The sequence below is a fragment of the Nerophis ophidion genome, linkage group LG15, assembly GCF_033978795.1.
Source record: "Nerophis ophidion isolate RoL-2023_Sa linkage group LG15, RoL_Noph_v1.0, whole genome shotgun sequence".
Taxonomy (NCBI): Eukaryota; Metazoa; Chordata; class Actinopteri; order Syngnathiformes; family Syngnathidae; genus Nerophis; species Nerophis ophidion.
The window spans coordinates 19,033,580-19,055,959 of NC_084625.1; the positions used below are offsets into that span (position 1 = coordinate 19,033,580).

General features: G+C 42.3%; 1 protein-coding gene across 4 annotated transcripts in view; it reads left to right on the plus strand.

The window, feature by feature from the left end:
- Window positions 1-22,380, plus strand: part of impa2 (inositol monophosphatase 2) — a 55,197-nt gene that overhangs the window by 4,630 nt on the left and 28,187 nt on the right. Inside the window, exons 5-11 of one of the 4 annotated variants that reach the window (XM_061921656.1) lie at window positions 124-228; window positions 470-515; window positions 679-787; window positions 870-978; window positions 4,276-4,427; window positions 10,601-16,220; window positions 17,186-17,306. In XM_061921656.1, coding sequence (XP_061777640.1) covers window positions 124-228; window positions 470-515; window positions 679-787; window positions 870-978; window positions 4,276-4,427; window positions 10,601-10,761 — 682 coding nt within the window. In that variant the 3' untranslated portion in view covers window positions 10,762-16,220; window positions 17,186-17,306. Of the gene's footprint in view, window positions 1-123; window positions 229-469; window positions 516-678; window positions 788-869; window positions 979-4,275; window positions 4,428-10,600; window positions 16,221-17,185; window positions 19,989-22,380 lie in introns of those variants that run through there. The other 3 variants (XM_061921659.1, XM_061921657.1, XM_061921658.1) reach the window with 3 other exon arrangements.

The following is a 22,380-nucleotide window of genomic DNA, read 5'->3' on the forward strand; positions in this document are numbered from 1 at the left end:
GGACTTATTTTGTTCACTTCAGATAAAAAACAGAATAGATCTTGCAATGGGCCTTTCTGCCCTGTAAATGTGAACCTAATGTTGTGGCCCAAAAGTATATATTATAATTTATTTTTTATAAAGCTTTATAGGTGAGGAGTCGGTGGCTGCAGGCGCCCCGAGCGTTCTTACTGACGACCCCACTTGGATCATCGACCCGATTGACGGCACCACCAACTTTGTCCACCGGTACATGCTGCCGGCACTAACACATACACACACATAGCCTTTGGAGTTCGTTTTATTTCTGTCTCGTCTATTTTGGACTTTTAATTGGGCGTCTTCCCTGTCTACTCTAATTAGACAACCTCCATGAGACTGAACAGAATAGAAATGGATTCCTATGAGTTTAAACCTAAAGGGAATTAATTAAACAGTGGCTTTATAGTCAATATTGTTTACTTTCTCTTTTTTTTTTTTTTTTGCACAGGTTCCCATTTGTGTCTGTATCAATTGGCTTCACGGTGAAGAAAGAGGTTTGAGAGTCATTTGTAATAAAGTTCTTCAGTGGTGCAATTATCACCCTCATGTACCCATAATGTATTTTTTAATGCTCGCCTGTGCAGCTGGTGTTCTGTTTCACGTTCTAGCTCATGAAGCTAAATCACCGCACTTTAATATGAAGTATCTCGCCCTCAGATAGAGTTTGGGGTTGTGTACAGTTGCATGGAGGACAAAATGTACACTGCGCGCAAGGGGAAGGGCGCCTTCTGCAACGGCGTCCCCATCAAAGTGTCAGGACAGGAAGGTGACTTTTTCACAATGCAACCAGCAGGTGGCGGCAACAATCCGCGAGAGCGTCACCTCCTTTCTGTGTCGCCCTGTGTCAGATATCAGCCGCAGTCTGGTGCTGACTGAGGTGGGCTTCAAAAAGGACTCTGAGCAGTTTGCAACAATGATGGCCAACATCAAGACCATCCTGACAATTCCTGTGCATGGGTAACTACCTCCATCGTTTCATTGCGGTTTGTGCGTTAATTGGCAAGGACTAAACAAAAAACTACCAAATTTGGTAGTATTTAACTTTGCTGGAGGGTGAGGAGTGGGTCAAGGAAGAATTAGAATAAATTTGGTGCTGACAGGGTTTGCCATTTCTTGACTTGTGAAAACAAAATTGTACAGCAAATGGATGTCTATTAAAGGAGCCATATGTTGGAATCTGTCCAGAAATGGTACTGCAATCATGGTCTAAATTTTGTAGTCCCCTACCCTTCTCTCTGACTGAAGTTGCCAGATACACAGCCAAATCTAGCCGATCGACCGGGCTACTCCAAGGAACTTCAAACATCCACTGCCTCTTATTAGGGGTTGAGGTGCTGCGATCATAATAGCTGAAGAGACAAGCATTTTGTCAATAACAAATCTCTAACCAACACATTTTACACAGAAATTTGATTATTTTCAGGAAGACGTACATCATGCCTGCATACCATATCACAACAAATGGAAATCATATGCTTATTGTTAGTACTATCACAAAACAAAGACTAAAACTAACTATAACCAACGCTAGCAATGGTTATACTGGTGAAAATAAGTAGAGCATGCTAATGTACGGCCAAAACTAAATGGGAGGCATTATACCTATAAATGCCTGTAGGCTACTGTTTCAAGTGTTTCAGGTTGCCATATAACTTGGTACATGTATTGCGCAATATGCAAACACAAATGAGGAATTATTTTATCATGTGATTTGGCTGTCTCCATACGTTTCACATTGCCATGATGACAGCTGTGCTGATGTTGGAACCCATTTGAGAAAACTGAGAACAAAATTGGTGCTGACACTACCCATATCCACATAGGTTTTATTTGTCGAAAATATATTTTGCCCTGTCAGTTCAATTACACATCGACATACAGGCTATATGTTCAAGTGTATGCTCCCATTGACCGGGCTATCATGCTAAGCATTCGTTGCACGAACATATTAGTTTTGTTAGACAAGAAGACCATAGACTGTATTGGACAATAAACAGTATTTTACATACGAAATGTCAATTTCCATTTATTACAAGTAATAAGAAAATGTAAATGCCTTACCTGCCTATAAAGGAGGAAATTATCAAGTTTGGCATTACAGATGAAAAAATCTTCTCTGCCGTTAATCGTCTTAATTTTTCAAAGGCATCACTATACAAATCCTTGTTTTGTTCCTGGCTTTGTCATGAACAAGTTGACAATCGTAACGAGGCCTATTGGATTTACTAAAGTTTAACATTTTTAGTAACTTTACCGGTGACAGTAGCTAAACCAGGGGTCTCAAACTCAATTTACCCGGGGGCCACTGGATGCAGAGTCTGGGTGAGGTTGGGCCGCAAGAGAAGATTACTCAAAAATATATTTTTAAATTTCTTTTTTTTATTTTTATTTTCAACACAAAATAAAATCAAAATATAAGTGGAACAAAACGAGAAGTAAGTAATGTGAGGCAATGCAAATTAAACAATGATAATAAAAAAAATAACGGTTTGAATTGGTTCAGGTTATCGGAGACCGTTATTACTGATGGACAGGTGTCGCGGTGAGACTGCAGCCAGGCACGTAAGAAAACCGTCGTCTCCATGGCAAGGTTTCTGTCACGCATTTGCCGCTTTTCCACTAATGCAGGGGTAGGCAACCCAGAACGTTGAAAGAGCCATTTTCGACCCAAATAACAAAAATTGTCTCGGTCTGGAGCCAACGGGAGAATGTTGGGGGGTGCGAGGCTCGCTTTGGAGTTTACAGTTACTGTAGCACAATTAGCCCCGAACGGGCTAACACCACGACTACCGTGTTACACGTCCGATTTGCCCACCGACTCTCTGCCGGAGTAACAGCGCTGGGGTCCAGTGCAACACAGTTTTGCGTTGTCGCTCGGTCCTTCGGCGAGTGCTTCGGAAGCTACCGGGCCGCTCGTCTCCCCGGCGCCGGGGGAGGTAGCGAGGGAAACACGCACACACACAGTGACAGAGAGAGTGAGAGAGAGAGCAGGCGGGCGAGCGAGGGAGGGTCTAGTTGAAAAGCAGCAAAACGTTTCTCTGCTTCCATCACGCAAGTGACGTCGATGTTTGGCCCTCGAGAGCCACATACCACACCGTGATTGGTAGATTTCTTCAGCTCCGTACAGAACACTGTCAAGTGCCATTCATATAAAACTCGCGGGCCACGCTAACATTAAACTTTCATATTAAAGTGGGGGCCGCGAAATAACGTCTCGCGGGCCGCAATTGGCCTGCGGGGTGCGTGTCTGAGACCTCTGAGCTAGACGAAGATGGCGTAATCAGCAATCTGGATGTAACACACTCACAGACTTTCTATTTGGTCACACGGTGGAGGGTGGGGCATCGAAATGTAAAGAATAACAAGATTCCGGTGCTGTAAATCAAATTGTAAGGGAGCATATCCGGGCTGAACTACTGTTATCAGTTGTAGAGGCATTTGAAAATAACATGATTTATAAATACCTGTTGAGAGACAAGAGCATATGTATTTTTTTGCATTCTATTTTGGAATAATTGGCTTTCCGGGTGCGGCCACCGCTCCTGCTCACTGCTCCCCTCACCTCCCAGGGGGTGATCAAGGATGATGGGTCAAATGCAGAGAATAATTTCACCATTATTTAGAACTTTTTTTAACTGGTTCTACGTTGCTAAGCAATGGAGCTTATACGAGTAATGCATCCAAAAAGCGCCAACAATAAGACATTTACATGTTGTAAACTGAATATTAACCGAGTATTATCAATATTCTTATTATAAGCGTTTACACAGACAAATTAATGTTAAATGTTATTATGAATGTGCCTGTTACTACATTACATACCTACATAATGTATATAAACATTGATGGAAGTGTTTGGATGTTTTTTAGAGAGAAATTTCCATTGACTCCATTGTTAGCTGTTACGTTTATTTATGATAAGAACGCATAAAAAAGAAACATGTGTGATTGTTTCTCATAATTATTGTGAATTCCAAAAAACTACAGTTTCCCTTTAACATGTAGTCTTGCCTTTAGCTATACTTATGGTGATGTGTCATTGTTGATGTTCTTTGGACGAACCGCTGTTGCTTTCCTCTACCGCCACAGCTGTGAAAGTGCTTGATTTGATATGCAGCTGAACCTGGTTTTAAAATGTCATCGCTGATGATCACCCTCATTTAATCATGACTGCCAACATCGTGATTATTTTTGTGCAACCTTAGTTTGCTGTCGTAACCTGTCCGATTAAAACTCTCCTTCCCACCCCACCAGTATTCGATCGCCAGGCAGCGCAGCCATCAACATGTGTCTGGTGGCCTGTGGCTCGGCCGACGCCTACTTCCACATGGGCATTCACTGCTGGGACATGGCTGGAGGGGCCGCCATCGTCACCGAGGCTGGAGGAGTTATCATGGACATATCAGGTGTGATAACTGCATTCATAATCGTATCATACAGTGAATGCTTTAATCAGAGGCTGGAATAGAGGTCTGAGATATCCATTAATTTTTAATCTTCTGGATATTTGTATGCGCCAGAGCTTCAGGCTTTGTTTTAAAGGGAAACTGCACTTTCTTGGAATTGTGTCCGTCATTCACAAAACTTATGTGAGACAAGCACACATGTTTAGTTTTCATGCATTCTAACTCATAAATAAATGCTACAAAAAGTCCGCAAACAATGGAGCCAATGGAGATCACTGTATTCTGCCTATAAAGCACTCTAAAAAGCATTCAAAAACTTCCATTAATGTTTTGTATACATTATGTTAATATATACTGTATGTAATGTAGTATAAGCTTCATTCATAATAACATGTAATATTTACATATTTTGTTAATTTTAAGCATGCAGTGCCATCCCGATGTTCACTTTTTCCCTTCAGCGACATTGATAGTATTGTGAATGATAGGTACATTTCCAAAAAATTGCCGTGTAGTGAAGCCTTAATTTAAAGGCCTACTGTCACAACCACTGGCTTGTTAGTGGCTGTAACATTAAGGGAGACCACACCGATTTGTACATTTTAGCCAACAGATCTTTTATTTACAACATGTATCAGTGATCAGTAATGTGAATTAACCAAGGAATGTATCAGTAAATGAGTGTTGTCCCAAAAGGGTGCAAGTGTGGTGCTAATCCCGGCCGTCGTTGCCGTGACCATACGGTCACCAAACGAATGTGCCTGTGGGACGAGAGAGAGAGAGAGAGAGAGCATGAGAGAGAGAGCATGCTGATGGGAGGCCTTTTATAGGCCGCCCAATCAGCAGCCCTCTGAGATGTTGCACGTCTTCACAGACCAGCTCCACCTGCGGGTCGGAGGACCAAAGTGCCCCAAACACTAACCGGCATGACATCCCCCCCCTTAAAAACAGAGACCCGTGTTAACTGGGTCTCTGAAGCACCATAAAAAAATAGAAAACAAAAACCTACAGTAGCCCCAGTAGCTATATTCTAGTCCCACTGACGCACCTCCCCTCCACCCCAGACCAACCAGAACCCAAACCATCCCAAACACCCTCCTTCCCCTCCGACCTTCCCTGCACCCAGCAAATCCTGGTACCCGGACAGCGACCTTTAAGGGAAACAGAGAAAAACCACAGGTTAGGAGTGAGTGGAGATGATTAGACCTCCTGGTCCAGAGCCCGAGAGAGCGCATCAGCCATTACATTTTCCACCCCGCGAATATGGCGGATCAACAGGTGGAATGGCTGCAGAAACAGTGCCCAGCGCAACAGGCGCTGGTTGGTGGACCCTTTGAAAGACTGTAGAAAAGTGAGAGGGTTGTGATCTGAGTAGACCACAATTGGATGGAGACCCCCTCCCACATAGACTTCAAAGTGTTGCAATGCCCAAATCAATGCTAATGCTTCCTTTTCAATCACTGAATGATTAAATTGGTATTTGTTGAATTTTTTTGAAAAATAGCAAACCGGTCTGGCTACTCCATCATCATCAGCCTGCAGGAGGACCGCACCTGCTCCCACCTGGTTTGCATCCACCTGCAGCTGGAATGGCAGATCCAGTTTGGGTGCAGCCAGGACCGGAGCTGATGTTAACAAAAGCTTTGCATTCTGGAAAGCCTGCTGACACTCCTCCGACCAAATGAATTTGGCGCCACCCTTCAACAAATTGGTCAGAGGAGATACAACAGTTGAAAAATTGCAGCAAAAATTACGGTAGTACCCGATCATACCCAAAAAGCGCATACGTTCTTTCTTCGTCGCCGGCACAGGGAAATTATCAATAGCTGCCACCTTTGCGTTAACGGGCCGCACCATCCCCTGGCCGACTACTTTACCCAAATAGACGACTGTGGCACGCGCAAACTCGCATTTCGCTAAATTTACTGTGAGGTTTGCTGCCACCAACCTCTGGAAAAGCGCTCGAATGCGAGCCAAATGTTCGTCCCAACTGTGAATGACAAACGGCGTCGTCCAAATAAACCGCGCACCCCTGCAGCCCCCCAACGACCCTATTCATGAGCCGTTGGAAGGCTGCAGGAGCATTCCGCAAACCGAAACTCATTCGAGTATACGAGTACAAACCGGAAGAGGTAATGAATGCAGATATCTCCTGCGCTCTCTGCGTCAAAGGCACTTGATAGTAACCTTTCAATAAATCAAATTTGCTGACATAACGAGCACTCCCAACCTGATCCACACAGTCCTCGATACGTGGCAATGGAAAAGAATCTGGTCTAGTCACAGCATTTACTTTCCTATAATCCTTACAGAATCTATAGGTGTTATCTGACTTTTTCACCAGTAGACATGGCGATGCCCAACTGGAGTAAGATGGCTTGGCGAGACCATGATCAAGCAGATACTGCACACTGTCCTCCATACTCTTCTGTTTATCGGGAGCCACTCGATAAAATCTTTGTCGTATAGGGCGGGCACCCTGTGTGTCAATGTCATGTTCAATTAGTGTGGTACAGGTTGGAGTGTCGGAAAACAAAGGCAAAAACTCAAAAATCAAATCCGACAACTGTTTACGCTGTACCTCAGTTAAATGACCGAGGAGACTATCTAGCTCCTTTAACTGCTGAGTATTATCTAAGCGCCCGTGTAACACTGAATCATCAGGTGCGCGCACTTCATCCCAAGCTGCCACCTCCGGCCAGTTGAGCGGTTCCCCAACCCCAACGGCTAGACCCACTGGACTCGCAGCAATCCCACCCGCCTTGTCGGAACCTGCAGAGTGGTAAGGCTTGAGTAAATTCACATGACACAGTTGCTGTGATCGTTTACGATCAGGAGTTGACAGTAAATTATTGAGATCTGACACTTGGCTCATAACCGTAAATGGACCAGAGTATTTTGCTGTAAATGGTGACCCCGGAATGGGCAGCAAAGCTAAAACTTGATCACCTGGATTGAAAACTCTGATCTTCGCTTTACGGTCATAACGCAGCTTCATTTTCACCTGAGCTTTAGTCAAATGCTCGGTTGCCTCTTTCCATGCAAGCAACAGCCTACGACGAAAACCATCTACATACTCAGTGAAACTGACGGGAGTGTTCTGCAGATCCAGATTGGCATTTAAAACAGACAGTGAGGTCCGGACTTTGTGGCCAAAGACTAGGTCATTTGGACTAAAACCAGTGCTTTCTTGAACTACACCACGCGCAGACAACAAGAGCCATGGCAACGCCTCCTCCCAATCTCTCCGCATCTCAACACAGTAAGCGCGCAAGAGAGACTTCAACGTGGCATGCCAGCGCTCCAATGCCCCCTGACTCCGTGCGTGATACGCGCTGCTCAAATTGTGCTTCACCTGCATCGACTTCAACGCTGCAGCAAATGTTCTGGAGGTAAAGTTAGACCCTCTGTCGCTCTGAATTACCTTTGGAATGCCAAAGACAGAAATGAATTTAGACAAACATTTCAATATTGACCTTGTGGTAATTGTTCTCAAGGCATACGCTGCTGGATACCGAGTGGCCTGGCACATGATGGTAAAGAGGTACACACAACCAGATTTCGAAGGGGGTAGTGGACCTACACAATCAATAATGAGATGCTCAAATGGTGTGCCAACAGACGGAATAGGTTGAAGTGGTGCAGGTTTAATGGGAGTACTCTGTTTCGCAACCTGGCAAACATGACATGCTTTGACAAATCTAGATACATGGCGTTTCATCCGTGGCCAGTAAAAATGTTCCAAAAGACGTCGGTAGGTTTTCTTAACTCCAAAATGCCCAGACTCTGCTCCATGGGCTGTTCTCAAAATCAAATCACGGTATTTGTCAGGTACCATCACTTGAATCACCTGACCTGCCACTTCAGGATCAACACCTGGCAACCACGTATGCAGCAAAACGCCATTCTGAATGAAGTAACCCATCGTTGGATCAGTAGAAGCTAAGGCAAAATATTTCTCAAAGCTCTGATCATTCTTTTGTGCCTCAATTAAATCTTGACATGACAGAGGTTCGGGCAGCTCAGGAACAAAAATAGGCACAGATTTGGACACATCCGACGATTGCGCCTGCGTGCGAGACATTGCCCTAGTCACAGCACAAGCAGTAAACACTTCTGGGAATTCTTGACAACACGCGTCTGGCTCCTCTACAGATAGCGGTACAGGTGTAACAACTGGAGGTGGAGAAACTAAACACCCACCCAAATTGTTCCCCAGAATTACATGGATATCCTGCATAGGCAGAGACGGTCTCACAGCAATAGTCACCTCCCCATTCACAAATCCTTAACACAAGTGAATTTTGTGCAACGGTACAGAAAATGACTGCATGCCTATTCCTCTAATCAAAACACATTTCCCAGTGTCAGATGCTGTGGAAAATGGCAAAACTGCTCCAGAAATGAAACTCTCAGATGCCCCAGTGTCTCTTAAGATTTTAACTGGAACTTTTTGTGTCCCTCCAACCAATGACACCCAGCCATCACTAATGAATGGAGCAAAATCAGACGCAGCTGACTCTACTGATTTCGTCTGCTCGTCTGACACAGATGCACCATCTTCAATCACTTGCTCACAATGAACTTCCAAACGAGGTAACGGTGTTAGATCAGAGACGCCAAAATCAACTGGATGCACAACAGAAACACACCCAGCTACCTTGGCATTAGATTTACGGCCTTTCAACAGCGGGCAGTCCTTTTTCCAATGTCCCTCCTGCAAACAGTAATGACATTTATCCGTCGGGCTTGGGCGAGATTTGCTACTTCCATTATCAAATTTAGGAACATTACTGGAATTGCCATAATTGGATCGATTTGAACTACGACCATAACGAGGAAGAGAACGTTGTGGAGGAGAACGAGCAGGATCATAACGTTGGTGGCTATTATACCGTGGAGGACTGCTGTAAGGCTTACGTTTATGAGTCAACACAAAGGTATCAGCAAGCGAGGCTGCCTCCTCCACTGACTTTGCCTTTTGCTCATTAATGTAGGTTGCAATTCGATCTGGTACAATGTTCTTAAACTGCTCCAAAATCAACAAATCACGCAAATTTTCGTAAGTTGAGACAGACTCTGAAGTGAGCCACCGGTTAAAATAAGTACTCAACTCTCTTGCCACTTCAGCATGGGTCTGATTATCACGTTTACGCCAGTTTCTGAAACGTTGTCTGTAAGCTTCTGGATTCAGTTCATAACATTTCAAGACCGTTTTTTTCACCTCAGCATACTTGTGCCTATCAACAGGTGTTAATGCCAAGTATGCCTCCCGTGCGCGTCCTACTAGTACAGTTTGCAAAAGCACCGTTCTATCCTCTTCACTCCACTTTTTGTCAGAGGCCATCTGTTCAAACAGTGAGAAAAACACGTCTGGGTCACGTTCGTCAAACTTTGGAACATACTTTACCATGCTATCCATACTTGACCCGGACAGATTTCCACTAATCTTACCTTCTGACATTAGTTTCAAACGATCCTGTTCAATTTTAATTTTCTCAAGCTGTACTGTAAGGTCCATTTCACCTTTTTTCAAATCCATTTCTTTTTCAAATTTGAGTCTCTCCATATCTGCTTGCTGTTGCAATTCTCGTTCTAATTTGATTTTTTCCAGTTCAAAAAGACGTTCTTTCTCCTTAGCCTGTTGCGCCCACTCAAATTCAAGTGCCTTCATCTCTCTTTGTTGCTCAAAAGTCAGTATGCCTACCCTCTCTGACTGCATAGGCTCTGACATACCCTTCACATGAGCGTCACCACCTTTTCCTGAAGGCAAAATGCTCTGCTCACACAAAAACTCGTGAATGGAGTCACGCAAGGGTCCCTTCTTACCAGTTCTAATGGCTGATGACAATTCCATGCCATACTTTTCTGCCAATTGCAACAACTGTTCCTTATTAAGGGCAAACAACAATTTCTCAGATGGTGCTTCCACAAAAGCCTCCATCCTGCTCAACCCAGGCCGTCAGTACCAATCTGGCTACTGTACCAAACCAACAATGAAACTACTGAAAAAACAACCCAACCAAAAACTAGCTCTAATTACGCTAGGCTCTCTCTCTCCAACCAATCCAACCAGGTCTCTAAAACATTACAGTTATGTTAACACAGCAAACTAACCTCGGAGCATCCCCCTAAACATTTTCCCCCCACTAGACTAATCTATTTTCACACAGGGCCCGAGGACGAGGATCATTTACTCACCAATACCTGTGGAGACGTACCATCCCGACAAAGCCGATTCAGCCGTTTCTCCAAGGCGGTGCCCTCGCCCAGGCTCTGTGACAGCAGGAACCTAGAACCCGTACTAGATGGGGATAAAGGCGACAGCTCCTAAGAGGCTGAATGCAATGCTACAAACTGCAATGAAACTAAACCAAGATGGCTGGAACAAACAATTCAGTGTCTACCTACACTTGCACGGTCAAACAAAGCCTCAAAAGTACAAATCAGTAGATCCCCCAATTAACTAACTGATAACAGGCCCCAACTGACTATCAGCAGTTCACAATTAGTAACTCAGCTCTACTCACCTTCCTACGCTCCAAAAGCCAGTAGAAGGAATACTCAATACAAAGAGCTCTACGCACCTCCCTACGCTGCCATAGCCAGTAGAAGGAATTACCATAGCCTAAAGTTACTACCAAAGATCGGACGAGCCCCCATATGTCACAACCACTGGCTTGTTAGTGGCTGTAACATTAAGGGAGACCACACCGATTTGTACATTTTAGCCAACAGATCTTTTATTTACAACATGTATCAGTGATCAGTAATGTGAATTAACCAAGGAATGTATCAGTAAATGAGTGTTGTCCCAAAAGGGTGCAAGTGTGGTGCTAATCCCGGCCGTCGTTGCCGTGACCATACGGTCACCAAACGAATGTGCCTGTGGGACGAGAGAGAGAGAGAGAGAGAGCATGAGAGAGAGAGCATGCTGATGGGAGGCCTTTTATAGGCCACCCAATCAGCAGCCCTCTGAGATGTTGCACGTCTTCACAGACCAGCTCCACCTGCGGGTCGGAGGACCAAAGTGCCCCAAACACTAACCGGCAGAGCCGGGCATGACACTACTGAAACCCACTACTACCCACCACGCAGTCGGATAGTTTATATATCAATGATGAAATATTAACATTGCAACACATGCCAATACGGCCGGTTTAGTTTACTAAATTGCAATTTAAAATTTTGCGCGGAAGTATCATGCTAAAACATCGCGGTATGATGATGCGTGCGCGTGGCGTCACGCATTGTAGAGGACATCTTGTTCTAGCACCGTTCCCAGCTATAAGTCATCTGTTTACATCGCATAATTCCACAGTATTATGGACATATGTGTTGCTGAATCTTTTGCAATTTGTTCAATGAATAATGGAGACGTCAAAGAAGAAAGCTGTAGGTGGCAAGCGGTGTATTGCGGCCGCCTTTAGCAACACAAACAGCCGGTGTTTCATTGTTTACATTTCCGAAAGATGACAGTCTAGCTTTACTATGGAACAGAGATGTCAAACGAACACGGTTGGATTGGACCACACACACAAAGTACAGTGTATTATGCAGCGATCATTTTGAAAGATCGTGTTTCGAAAAGGGTGCCTTGCGAAGGGCAGAGATGGGCATCGCCACCACCCGTCGACTGGTGCTGAAAAAAGGTGCGGGGCCGACCTTCAGGTTGTACAGGTACGACCATATAATCTCACTAAAACACTAGTACAACAAAAACCAGATAAGGGATTTTCCAGAATTATCCTAGTAAATGTGTCTAATAACATCTGAATCACTCCCACTGTCCTTGTCTTTTTTTTTTTTTCTTCTAGTCCTTCACTCTCACTTTCCTCATCTGCGAATCTTTCATTCTCGCTCAAATTAATGGGGAAATCGGCGCTTTCTCGGTCCGGATCGCTCTCGCTGCTGGTGGCCATGATTGTAAACAATGTTCAGATGTGAGGAGCTCCACAACCCGTGACGTCACGCGCATATCGTCTGCTACTTCCGGTACAGGCAAGGCTTTTTTTTTATTAGCGACCAAAAGTTGCGAACTTTATCGTCGATGTTCTCTACTAAATTCTTTCAGGAAAAATATGGCAATATCGCGAAATGATCAAGTATGACACATAGAATGGACCTGCTATCCCCGTTTAAATAAGAGAATCTCACTTCAGTAGGCCTTTAAGAAAAAATGTAACAAAAAGTGTCAGTTTCCGCTCCCCTCTTCTCCCTACAGTGAAGCAAACAAGTAAAGGAAATGCTTGAGTTTGTTGCACATACCTAGGGCAGCGCGGTATACCAGTATTTCAGACATTACCGCCATACCGATAATCGTAATTCGTAATGTCTTGACGTGGAAGCAGAGTAGGATCCGCGCTCATTTAACCCAAACCTCCGTACAGGGAGTGGGTGAAGCATACCTGTCAACCTTCCCCTTTTTGCTTGGAAATCTTGTATTTTGTTCTTCTTTCCTGGCGTCTTGCCGGTGCGGTTTTTCCCAGGATTTTGCTCTTAATAAAAAAATAATCCTCAGCAGTATTGTTGCCAGCAATCGGGTCCGTTTGACTCAAGCCTCGGCAACATTCAGCATCACGCGGGGCATCATTCCGGTTCATGACACCAGCATGGCGAGTTTCAATGTACGTGATCCAGAGGTGTGGACTCGACTCGAGTTATGAATTTATTGACTTTAGACTCGACTTGACAAAATGTAGAGACTTGCAACTTGACTTAGACTTTATCATCAATGACTTGTGACTTCACTTGGACTTGAGCCTTTGACTTGACAAGACTTGCTACTTTCTCTAAAACCCAAAGATTAACACGTTATTCTGGAGCGCTCCGTATCTTTCATGGTGTACGTGTGCGTCTGTCAGCGTGTGTGCTGTCGGTACAACATCCAATCAAATTAGATCCACGTTGTTTTCATCCGACAGCATTCATCCAGTCAAATTGCAGTACAACCAACAAAGAAGAGCTGGCAAACAACGTGAAAAAAATTATACCAAAGATAGTTTCGTTTGGGTATAAACACTACGAGTTGGTCAACAAAAAACTAATTGTAGTATGCAAAACATCCAATCAAATCAAATTAGATCCACGTCGTTTTCATCCGACAGCATTCATCCAATCAAATTGCAGGACAACCAACAAAGAAGAGCTGACAGACAACGTGAAAAAAATGATACCAAAGGTAGTTTCGTTTGGGTATAAACACTACTAGTTGGTCAACAAAAAACTAATTGCAGTATGAAAAACATGTCCGAAGATTACAGACGGAGAAGCAACAACTTTCAACTTCGTTCGACATTTAAAGTTGCACATAGAACGGTAAGTTTTGAATGTAAGCTAACGTTTATAGGCTAAGTAACGTAACTTTTATTTGCTGTGTAGTTAAATCAGTGAATTGATTAACGTTGACCCTGACTTAAACAAGTTGAAAAACTTATTCTGGTGTTACCATTTAGTGGTCAATTGTACAGAATATGTACTGTACTGTGCAATCTACTAATAAAAGTTTTAATCAATTAATCAATCAATGAGGCAATCTGTTGCTTCCACTTCAGTTCATATTTGTCCCGTTTTAGCTAGCTTTCCAACTGCTGGTTGTTTACCTCACAACAGCCCTGGTGGCATCATCGTGCACAAATGACTGACAGACTCTTGGCCAATTTGGTCTTTTGCAAATGCAATGCAGCATTGGGCTCTGACATGTAAAAAGTACAATTCTGTTCATTGTTATGTTCATGTATTTATGTTTTTCATGTGTACGCACACATCAACACACACAGTATGAGATGAGAGCAATGAGATAAGGTAAGAACAGGATAGAAACTGATGTAGAACTAGTTAAAATGCAATATGCCATAGAAATACTATGTTAACACTTTTGTACAAATATGTACAGTTGCACTTGTTTTTTCAAATGTGTTTATTCTGTAAAGGAATGAGTTAAATGTTTAAAATGACTGGTTAATAGTGTTTTTATGAAGTGCATTGTCAGCACAATTTTATTTCCTGCAATTTCAAATGCACTTGTTTTAATAAATAAATACAGCGTTTTAAACGCATACACAGTCAGTGTAAATATATTAGTCTCTGGTTAAAAGGACTTGAAAGGACTCGAAACTCAAAATGCAGGACTTGGGACTTGACTTGAGACTTTTCAGTCTTAAATTTGAACTTGACTCGGGACTTGCCTGTCTTGACTCGGGACTTGACTCGATACTTGAGGGCAAAGACTTGAGACTTTTTTATGACTTGCAAAACAATGACTTGGTCCCACCACTGACGTGATCCTATCCAAACAACAATGCGAGAGAGATTGATGCATTTGAAAACGATGGTGAAGACATTTCTGGCAAAATATAATACACTTTGTGTAAATAGATGTGTTCTCAGTTGCAACGGTATGAAAAAAAACATCTCTACAAAGCTGCCAGAAATAATTAACTTGTTATATGAGCTTCCCAGTCACAACTATTTTGCTCAAGAAGCACTGCCAAAACAACTGAATACACACTCTGACAGGGTGTTAAGCGGCAGGAGCAATATTGTCAGCTGCCACACAGCATTCTGCAGTTGACAGCCTTCTAAAAATGTTGAGCTAAAAAAAACACTTTTGTTAAAGGTGAACTATTTTAAAGGCCTGCTGAAATTAGATTTTCTTATGTAAACGGGGATAGCAGGTCCATTCTGTGTCATACTTGACCATTTCGCGATATTGCCATATTTTTGCTGAAAGGATTTAGTAGAGAACATCCACGATAAAGTTCGCAACTTTTGCTTGCTAACAGAAAAGCCCTGCCTCTACCGGAAGTCGCATACGATGACGTCACATGTTGATGGCTCCTCACATCCTCACACTGTTTTTAACGGGAGCCTCCAACAAAAAGAGCTATTCGGATCGAGAAAACAACAATTTTCCCATTAATTTGAGCGAGGATGAAAGATTTGTGTTTGAGGATATTGATAGCGACGGACAAGAACAAAAAAAAAAAAAGTTTAAAAAATATATGCGATTGCATATTTTTAGACACATTTACTAGGATAATTTTTGGAAATCCCTTATCTTTCTATTGTGTTGCTAGTGTTTTAGTGAGTTTAACAGTACCTGATAGTCGGAGGTGTGTGTCCACGGGTGTACGTGTCTCAGGGAAGTAGACGGCAGCTTTATGGGCGGCACAAGCTCAGCTGATCTCCGGTAAGAAGCGACTTTTTACCACAATTTTCTCACCGAAACCTGCTGGTTGACATTCGGTCGGGATCCATGTTCGCTGTGATCCATAGTAAAGTTTCACCTCCGTGAATTTTAAACAAGGAATCACAGTGTGTTTGTGTGGCTAAAGGCTAAAGCTTCCCAACTCCATCTTTCTACTTTGACTTCTGCAATATTAATTTAACAAATTGCAAGGGATTCAGCAACACAGATCTCCAAAATACTGTGTAAGTATGCGGTTAAAGCACACGACTTTTAACTGTGTGTGTGCGCAGCGCTCATATTTCCTAACAGCCGTGACGTCAAGCGTACACGTCATCATTACGCGACATTTTCATGAAAAAACTCCCGGGAAATTTAAAATTGCAATTTAGTAAACTAAAACGGCCGTATTGGCATGTGTTGTAATGTTAAGATTTCATCATTGATATATAAACTATCAGACTGCGTGGTCGGTAGTAGTGGGTTTCAGTAGGCCTTTAAATTTGATGCTGATGTTTAAAATGTATTCTTAAACCAGGGACTTTATTTAATATTTTGTTCTTTTGTGTTTCAGTTATTAGCTGAGGATTTCAGCATAGCTGAAGGTTTGTTTTATTAAAGATTGAAGATTATACTTTACTATTCTATATCATTTTCAAGGATTTTTAATATTTAACTACGCATGAAAGTTTAAAATTTCCCGAAATTTACCCATGTTAAGTATTTGTTTCAACAAAACATCTTGACAAGCATATTTGGGTTTGACTTGGTCTAGATTCACTTTCCGGAAAATATATCGTATAATGGGATTCAGCCAAAATATTTTGGGATATGACTTTTGGTCCATATCGTCCAGCCCCACTCATACCCACATATGACTTCTTGTAAATAAGTAACTTTTGCACAATAGGGAGCCTTTTAGATTGAGTCACCTTACTTTATGTTAACTTCTTGTACATAAAATATTGCATACGTTCAAAAGTGGTCATAAAATCCTGCAGACATACTCTGAAATCTTGTAGATAATTTCCAAAGAGAGACTAACTCCACCTCGTCCTCTCTTCTGTCCTGCGGTGACATTACATAAGCTACAAGTTGAAACAAGCGTCTTAACTTAATCTTGGCGGCTTGTTCTGTTTTTCCTCAAAACAGAAAGTGGAAAGGCTCTAGCAATGCAATCTTCCTCAACAAAGATTAAAAAAGCTCATGCATGACCACCGTGTTAAAATGGTATTAAAGCAACACGAGAGAGGAAGCAAGCACATTATAAACACCTTTCAGTGTGTCCCTACTTTACATACTCCTTCAAGGACGTGTCGCTTCCAGTCTAATTTGGATGTCAAGTATCATATCTGCAGACCTTTTATTCAAATTTGACTCACTGGGCGTGAAGGGGTTCATGGTAACTTTAAAAGGAGGCCCGCGTCGTGCATCATTCTCCACTTTGAAGGCCAAAGATCCAAGAAGATGGCTTGAGGCCGCATACTACTCCTTCAGGAGCGTCTCAGCCACATGAATATATGCGACATGAAATGCTAACGCTGCATGTCCTCCTTCGTCTCTCATCCAGGTGGCCCGTTTGATCTGATGTCCCGCCGGCTGATCGTGGCTAGCAGCAGAGCCGTGGCCGAGCGCATCGCAGCGCAGGTAACAGAGTTTGGCGTCGGCAGGGACGACGCAGATGGCTCGTAAAACTGCTGCCGCCGCGCCCGCTGCACCCGCCTGTCAATTTAACGGGTATTCACACATCTAACAAGCCCAGGGTTTGCTTTCAGGAGCCAACATGTCACCCTTACCTCCGAGGAGTAGGTTAGTCCAGCATTCACTCGGCTTGCTTTCCAATTGAATTTGTGATGCGCTTGTGGCTTTTTAGATGCACATGTCTTTGAGGCAGGCACACTTTTATCTGTCCTGTGAATACCACCAGACTGGTTCAAGAATTCAGTTTTTGCAGTTAATTCCTAAAAACACCGCAGCATTGCGAACCTAAAAACAGAGGAGCACTCCTGTCCTGTATGAATGTAAACAAACTGCTTCAGTTTTTCTTTTATGACTCTATTACCATATGTATAGTATTATTTAGTGAATGTTTAAAGGCCTACTGAAATTAGATTTTCTTATTCAAACGGGGATAGCAGGTCCATTCTATGTGTCATACTTGATCATTTCGCGATATTGCCATATTTTTGCTGAAAGGTTTTAGTAGAGAACATCCACGATAAAGTTCGCAACTTTTGGTGCTAACAGAAAAGCCTTGCTTTTACCGGAAGTCGCAGACGATGACGTCACATGTTGATGGCTCCTCACATATTCACATTGTTTATAATGGGAGCCTCCAACAAAAACAGCTATTTGGACCGAGAAAACGACAATTTCCCCATTAATTTGAGCGAGAGTGAAAGATTCGTGTTTGAGGATATTGATAGCGACGGACTAGAACCCCCCCCCCCCCACCCCCCAAAAACGCGATTGCATTGGGATGGATTCAGATGTTTTTAGACACATTTACTAGGATCATTCTGGGAAATCCCTTATCTTTCTATTGTGTTGCTAGTGTTTTAGTGAGTTTAACAGTACCTGATAGTCGTAGGTGTGTGTCCACGGGTGTCTTGACGCCAATGTCTCCGGGAAGTCGACAGCTGCTTTATGGACGGGGCAAGCTGAGCTGATCTCCGGTAAAAAGCGACTTTTTACCACAATTTTCTCACCGAAACCTGCTGGTTGACATTCGGTCGGGATGCATGTTTGCTTGACCGCGCTCTGAACCATAGTAAAGTTTCACCTCCGGGAATTTTAAACAAGGTATCACCGTGTGTTTGCGTGGTTAAAGGCTAAAGCTTCCCAACTCCATCTTTGTACTTTGACTTCTTCAATATTAATTGAACAAATTACAAAAGATTCAGCAACACAGATCTCCAAAATAATGTGTAATTATGCCGTTAAAGTAGACGACTTTTAGCTGTGTGTGTGTGCAGCGCTCATATATCATAACAGCCCGTGGCGTCATGCATACACGTCATCATTACGCGACGTTTTCAAGAACAAACTCCTGGGAAATTTAAAATTGCAATTTAGTTAACTAAACCGGCCGTATTGGCATGTGTTGCAATGTTAATATTTCATCATTGATATATAAACTATCAGACTCCGTTGAGGGTAGTAGTGGGTTTCAGTAGGCCTTGAAATTGGTATACCCTATTTCCTTGAATTGCTGCCGGGGCGCTAATTAATTTAAAACCTCTTCTCACTCCTGCGCTTACCAAAGGCATGCAGTAAAAGTAAGCATCCGTTAATTATTTTAAAACCTCTTCTCACGCCGGCACTTACCAAAGGCACGCAGTGAAAATTTGAGTGTGATGTAAGTTTGGACCTTAAATCCTACTTAATAGCTCTTAATCTTCTTCCCTTTATGCGATTTCAAATTACCAGTATTGAAATCAGCCTCCTCCATTTTGAAAATGATGACAAGGGAAGTGTCACTCGTGATGTCACGAGTTTGACCAGGCGGTAATACTAAGCATGCTCTAATTATTTTGCAAAGCGAGTTTGACCCGGCAGTAATTTAAGGCAGGCGCATACTTTATGCCCGGCGGCAATTCAAGGAAATATGGTATACTGTATCTATGACAGTTTGCTGTAATGAATTAATAGTAAGTTTTTGCTGCACATTTTAGGGTATGGCAGAGCGTTGTATCGACAAATAGAAATTGTTGTTAGATTTTATTAAGGGGCTGAATATTTATGTCAAGAGTGTAATCAAGTGTAGTTTTAGATGTTTTGATCCACCATACTTTCTTGAATATGTTATTTACAAATGTATGTAAGCTGTGAGTAAGTTGTCTTTAAGAAGATCAGCAGTGTTGATAGTGATTATAGCACGAGTCTCCAACAGGAGCTACCACCATTGATTTTTGAGTAAACTCTTCGTATTTTTTTCAAGTTTTCTTCCCGGACATTATACTTGTTTTTAATAACAAAGAGCATAACAACACACTATAATTGCACTTCTTGAGCGGGGAGATGTAAATCTAAATCACTGTCAAAGTAGCTGTAATGGTGATAAAAGTTTGGCACCTCTGATTTGAAGTAAAAAAAAAACTACAAACTTTACACAATGGTCACATTCTTGGTACATACTTGTGTCCCTTTGTGGCATATGTGGCTGACGTTCCACCTCAGAAATGCTACATGCTGCATATATGAATTTGTATCATTCGCACATGGTGATTCAGCATAATTTAGCCCTGAATAACTTTCTGATTAATGCCAATCATGACAACAACTGTTTTAATCGCACTGTGAACATTGTAGTCCTCTTAAAGAGATCAGTATTATGGTTGTGTATCCACCAACATTAAATACCTCTTTCCACATCGTCTGCTCTCCTTGTTGGAACATTTTAAGTGTGGTAATCAGGAGACTAAACAGACAAACACAAGCGGGCCTGTTGCTTTTGCTCTGTACAAAGCACAAGGCTCTGTATAGGCCAGATGGAGGCGCTCTTAGAGTCAGTCATGACACATGCCAACCTGTCCATTATCTGCTCTTTTAAACATAATAGAGCGAAAGAGAGTGTAAGAGATGCATGCACCACGCCCAACCCTCGGCTCCAAAAAGACAAAACAAAAGAAACAACTTGAAGGCGGCATAACTTGGTGCTCCGGGCAAGACCGTTTCAAATTCAAATACAAACCCCGTTTCCATATGAGTTGGGAAATTGTGTTAGATGTAAATATAAACGGAATACAATGATTTGCAAATAATTTTCAACCCATATTCAGTTGAATATGCTACAAAGACAACATATTTGATGTTAAACTGATAAACATTTTTTTTTTGCAAATAATCATTAATTTTAGAATTTGATGCCAGCAACACGTGACAAAGAAGTTGGGAAAGGTGGCAATAAATACTGATACAGTTGAGGAATGCTCATCAAACACTTATTTGGAACATCCCACAGGTGTGCAGGCTAATTGGGAACAGGTGGCTGCCATGAGTGGGTATAAAAGCAGCTTCCATGAAATGCTAAGTAATTCACAAACAAGGATGGGGCAAGGGTCGAACAGTTTTAGAACAACATTTCTCAACGAGCTATTGCAAGGAATTTAGGGATTTTACCATCTACGGTCTGTAAAATCATCAAAAGGTTCAGAGAATCTGGAGAAATGACTGCACGTAAGCGATGATATTATGGACCTTTGAGCCCTCAGGCGGTACTGCATCAAAAACCGACATCAGTGTGTAAAGGATATCACTACATGGACTCAGGAACACTTCATAAAACCACTGTCAGTAACTACAGTTGGTCGCTACATCTGTAAGTGCAAGTTAAAACTCTACTATGCAAAGCGAAAGCCATTTATCAACAACACCCAAGAACGCCGCCGGCTTCTCTGGGCCCGAGCTCATCTAAGATGGACTGAGTCAAAGTGGAAAAGTGTTCTGTGGTCTGACGAGTCCACATTTCAAATTATATTTGGAAACTGTAGACGTGGTGTCCTTCGGTACGAAGAGGGAAAAAATAACCGGATTGTTATAGGCGCAAAGTTCAAAAGCCAGCATCTGTGATGGTATGGGGGTGTATTAGTGCCAAAGGCATTGGTAACTTACACAGCTTTGAAGGCACCATTAATGCTGAATGGTCCATACAGGTATTGAAGCAACATATGTTGTCATCCAAGCAACGTTATCATGGACGCCCCTGCTTATTTCAGCAAAACAATGCCAAGCCACGAGTTACAACAGCGTGGCTTCATAGTACTTTCTTGGCCCGCCTGCAGTCCAGACCTGTCTCCCATCGAAAATGTGTGGCGCATTTTGAAGCGTAAAATACGACGGCGGAGACCCCGGACTGTTGAACGACTAAAGCTCTACATAAAACGAAAATGGGAAAGAATTCCACTTTCAAAGCTCCAACAATTAGTTTCCTCAGTTCCCAAAAGTTTGTGTGTTGTTAAAAGAAAATGTGATGTAACACAGTGGTGAACATGCCCTTACCCAACTACTTTGGCACGTGTTGCAGTCATGAAATTCTAAGTTAATTATTATTTGTAAAAAAAAATAAAGTTAATGAGTTTGAACATCAAATATCTTGTCTTTGTAGTGCATTCAACTGAATATGGGTTGAAAAGGATTTGCAAATCTTTGTATTGTGTTTATATTTACATCTAACACAATTTCCCAACTCATATGGAAATGGAGTTTGTACACTGGCCAAATGTAATAAATGTAATTTTGTTGTGAAATACTGTATGAAAAATGCCAACATGTTATGGCAAGATACCATCCTCTACATAACATGTAATGATGGTTCTTTTGTCAAAGTGTTGCATAGATTATGTTTTCAAGCCACTCTCTGACCGTCTCTTCAGGTTATGCCTTATTTACATGTCTCCACCTGACAGCATCTTCTCCCAGTCATCTTTGTTATAGATTTTAGCACTTGAATAGAGAATCTACTGAAAGATTAAGTTGGAACTATACACTTATTTGTATTAGAAATCGCAACATCTGAGGATACATGTGCATGTACTAGCCAGTCTCCCGCACAACAAGAGAGGAAAAAGAACATCTTAATTACTTCAACTTTGTACTACAATACTTCATTAGAAGTATATCAAACAAACCTTTAATCGAAGTGATCATTGCAAACTTGTTCGTTCTTTGACTCTATTCCATTAAACTTGAGTGGGTGCCACTTATGTCATCTTCTTTCGAATAATCTCACACTCTTCTGCCCTTCTTGATTACCTCTCAAGGATC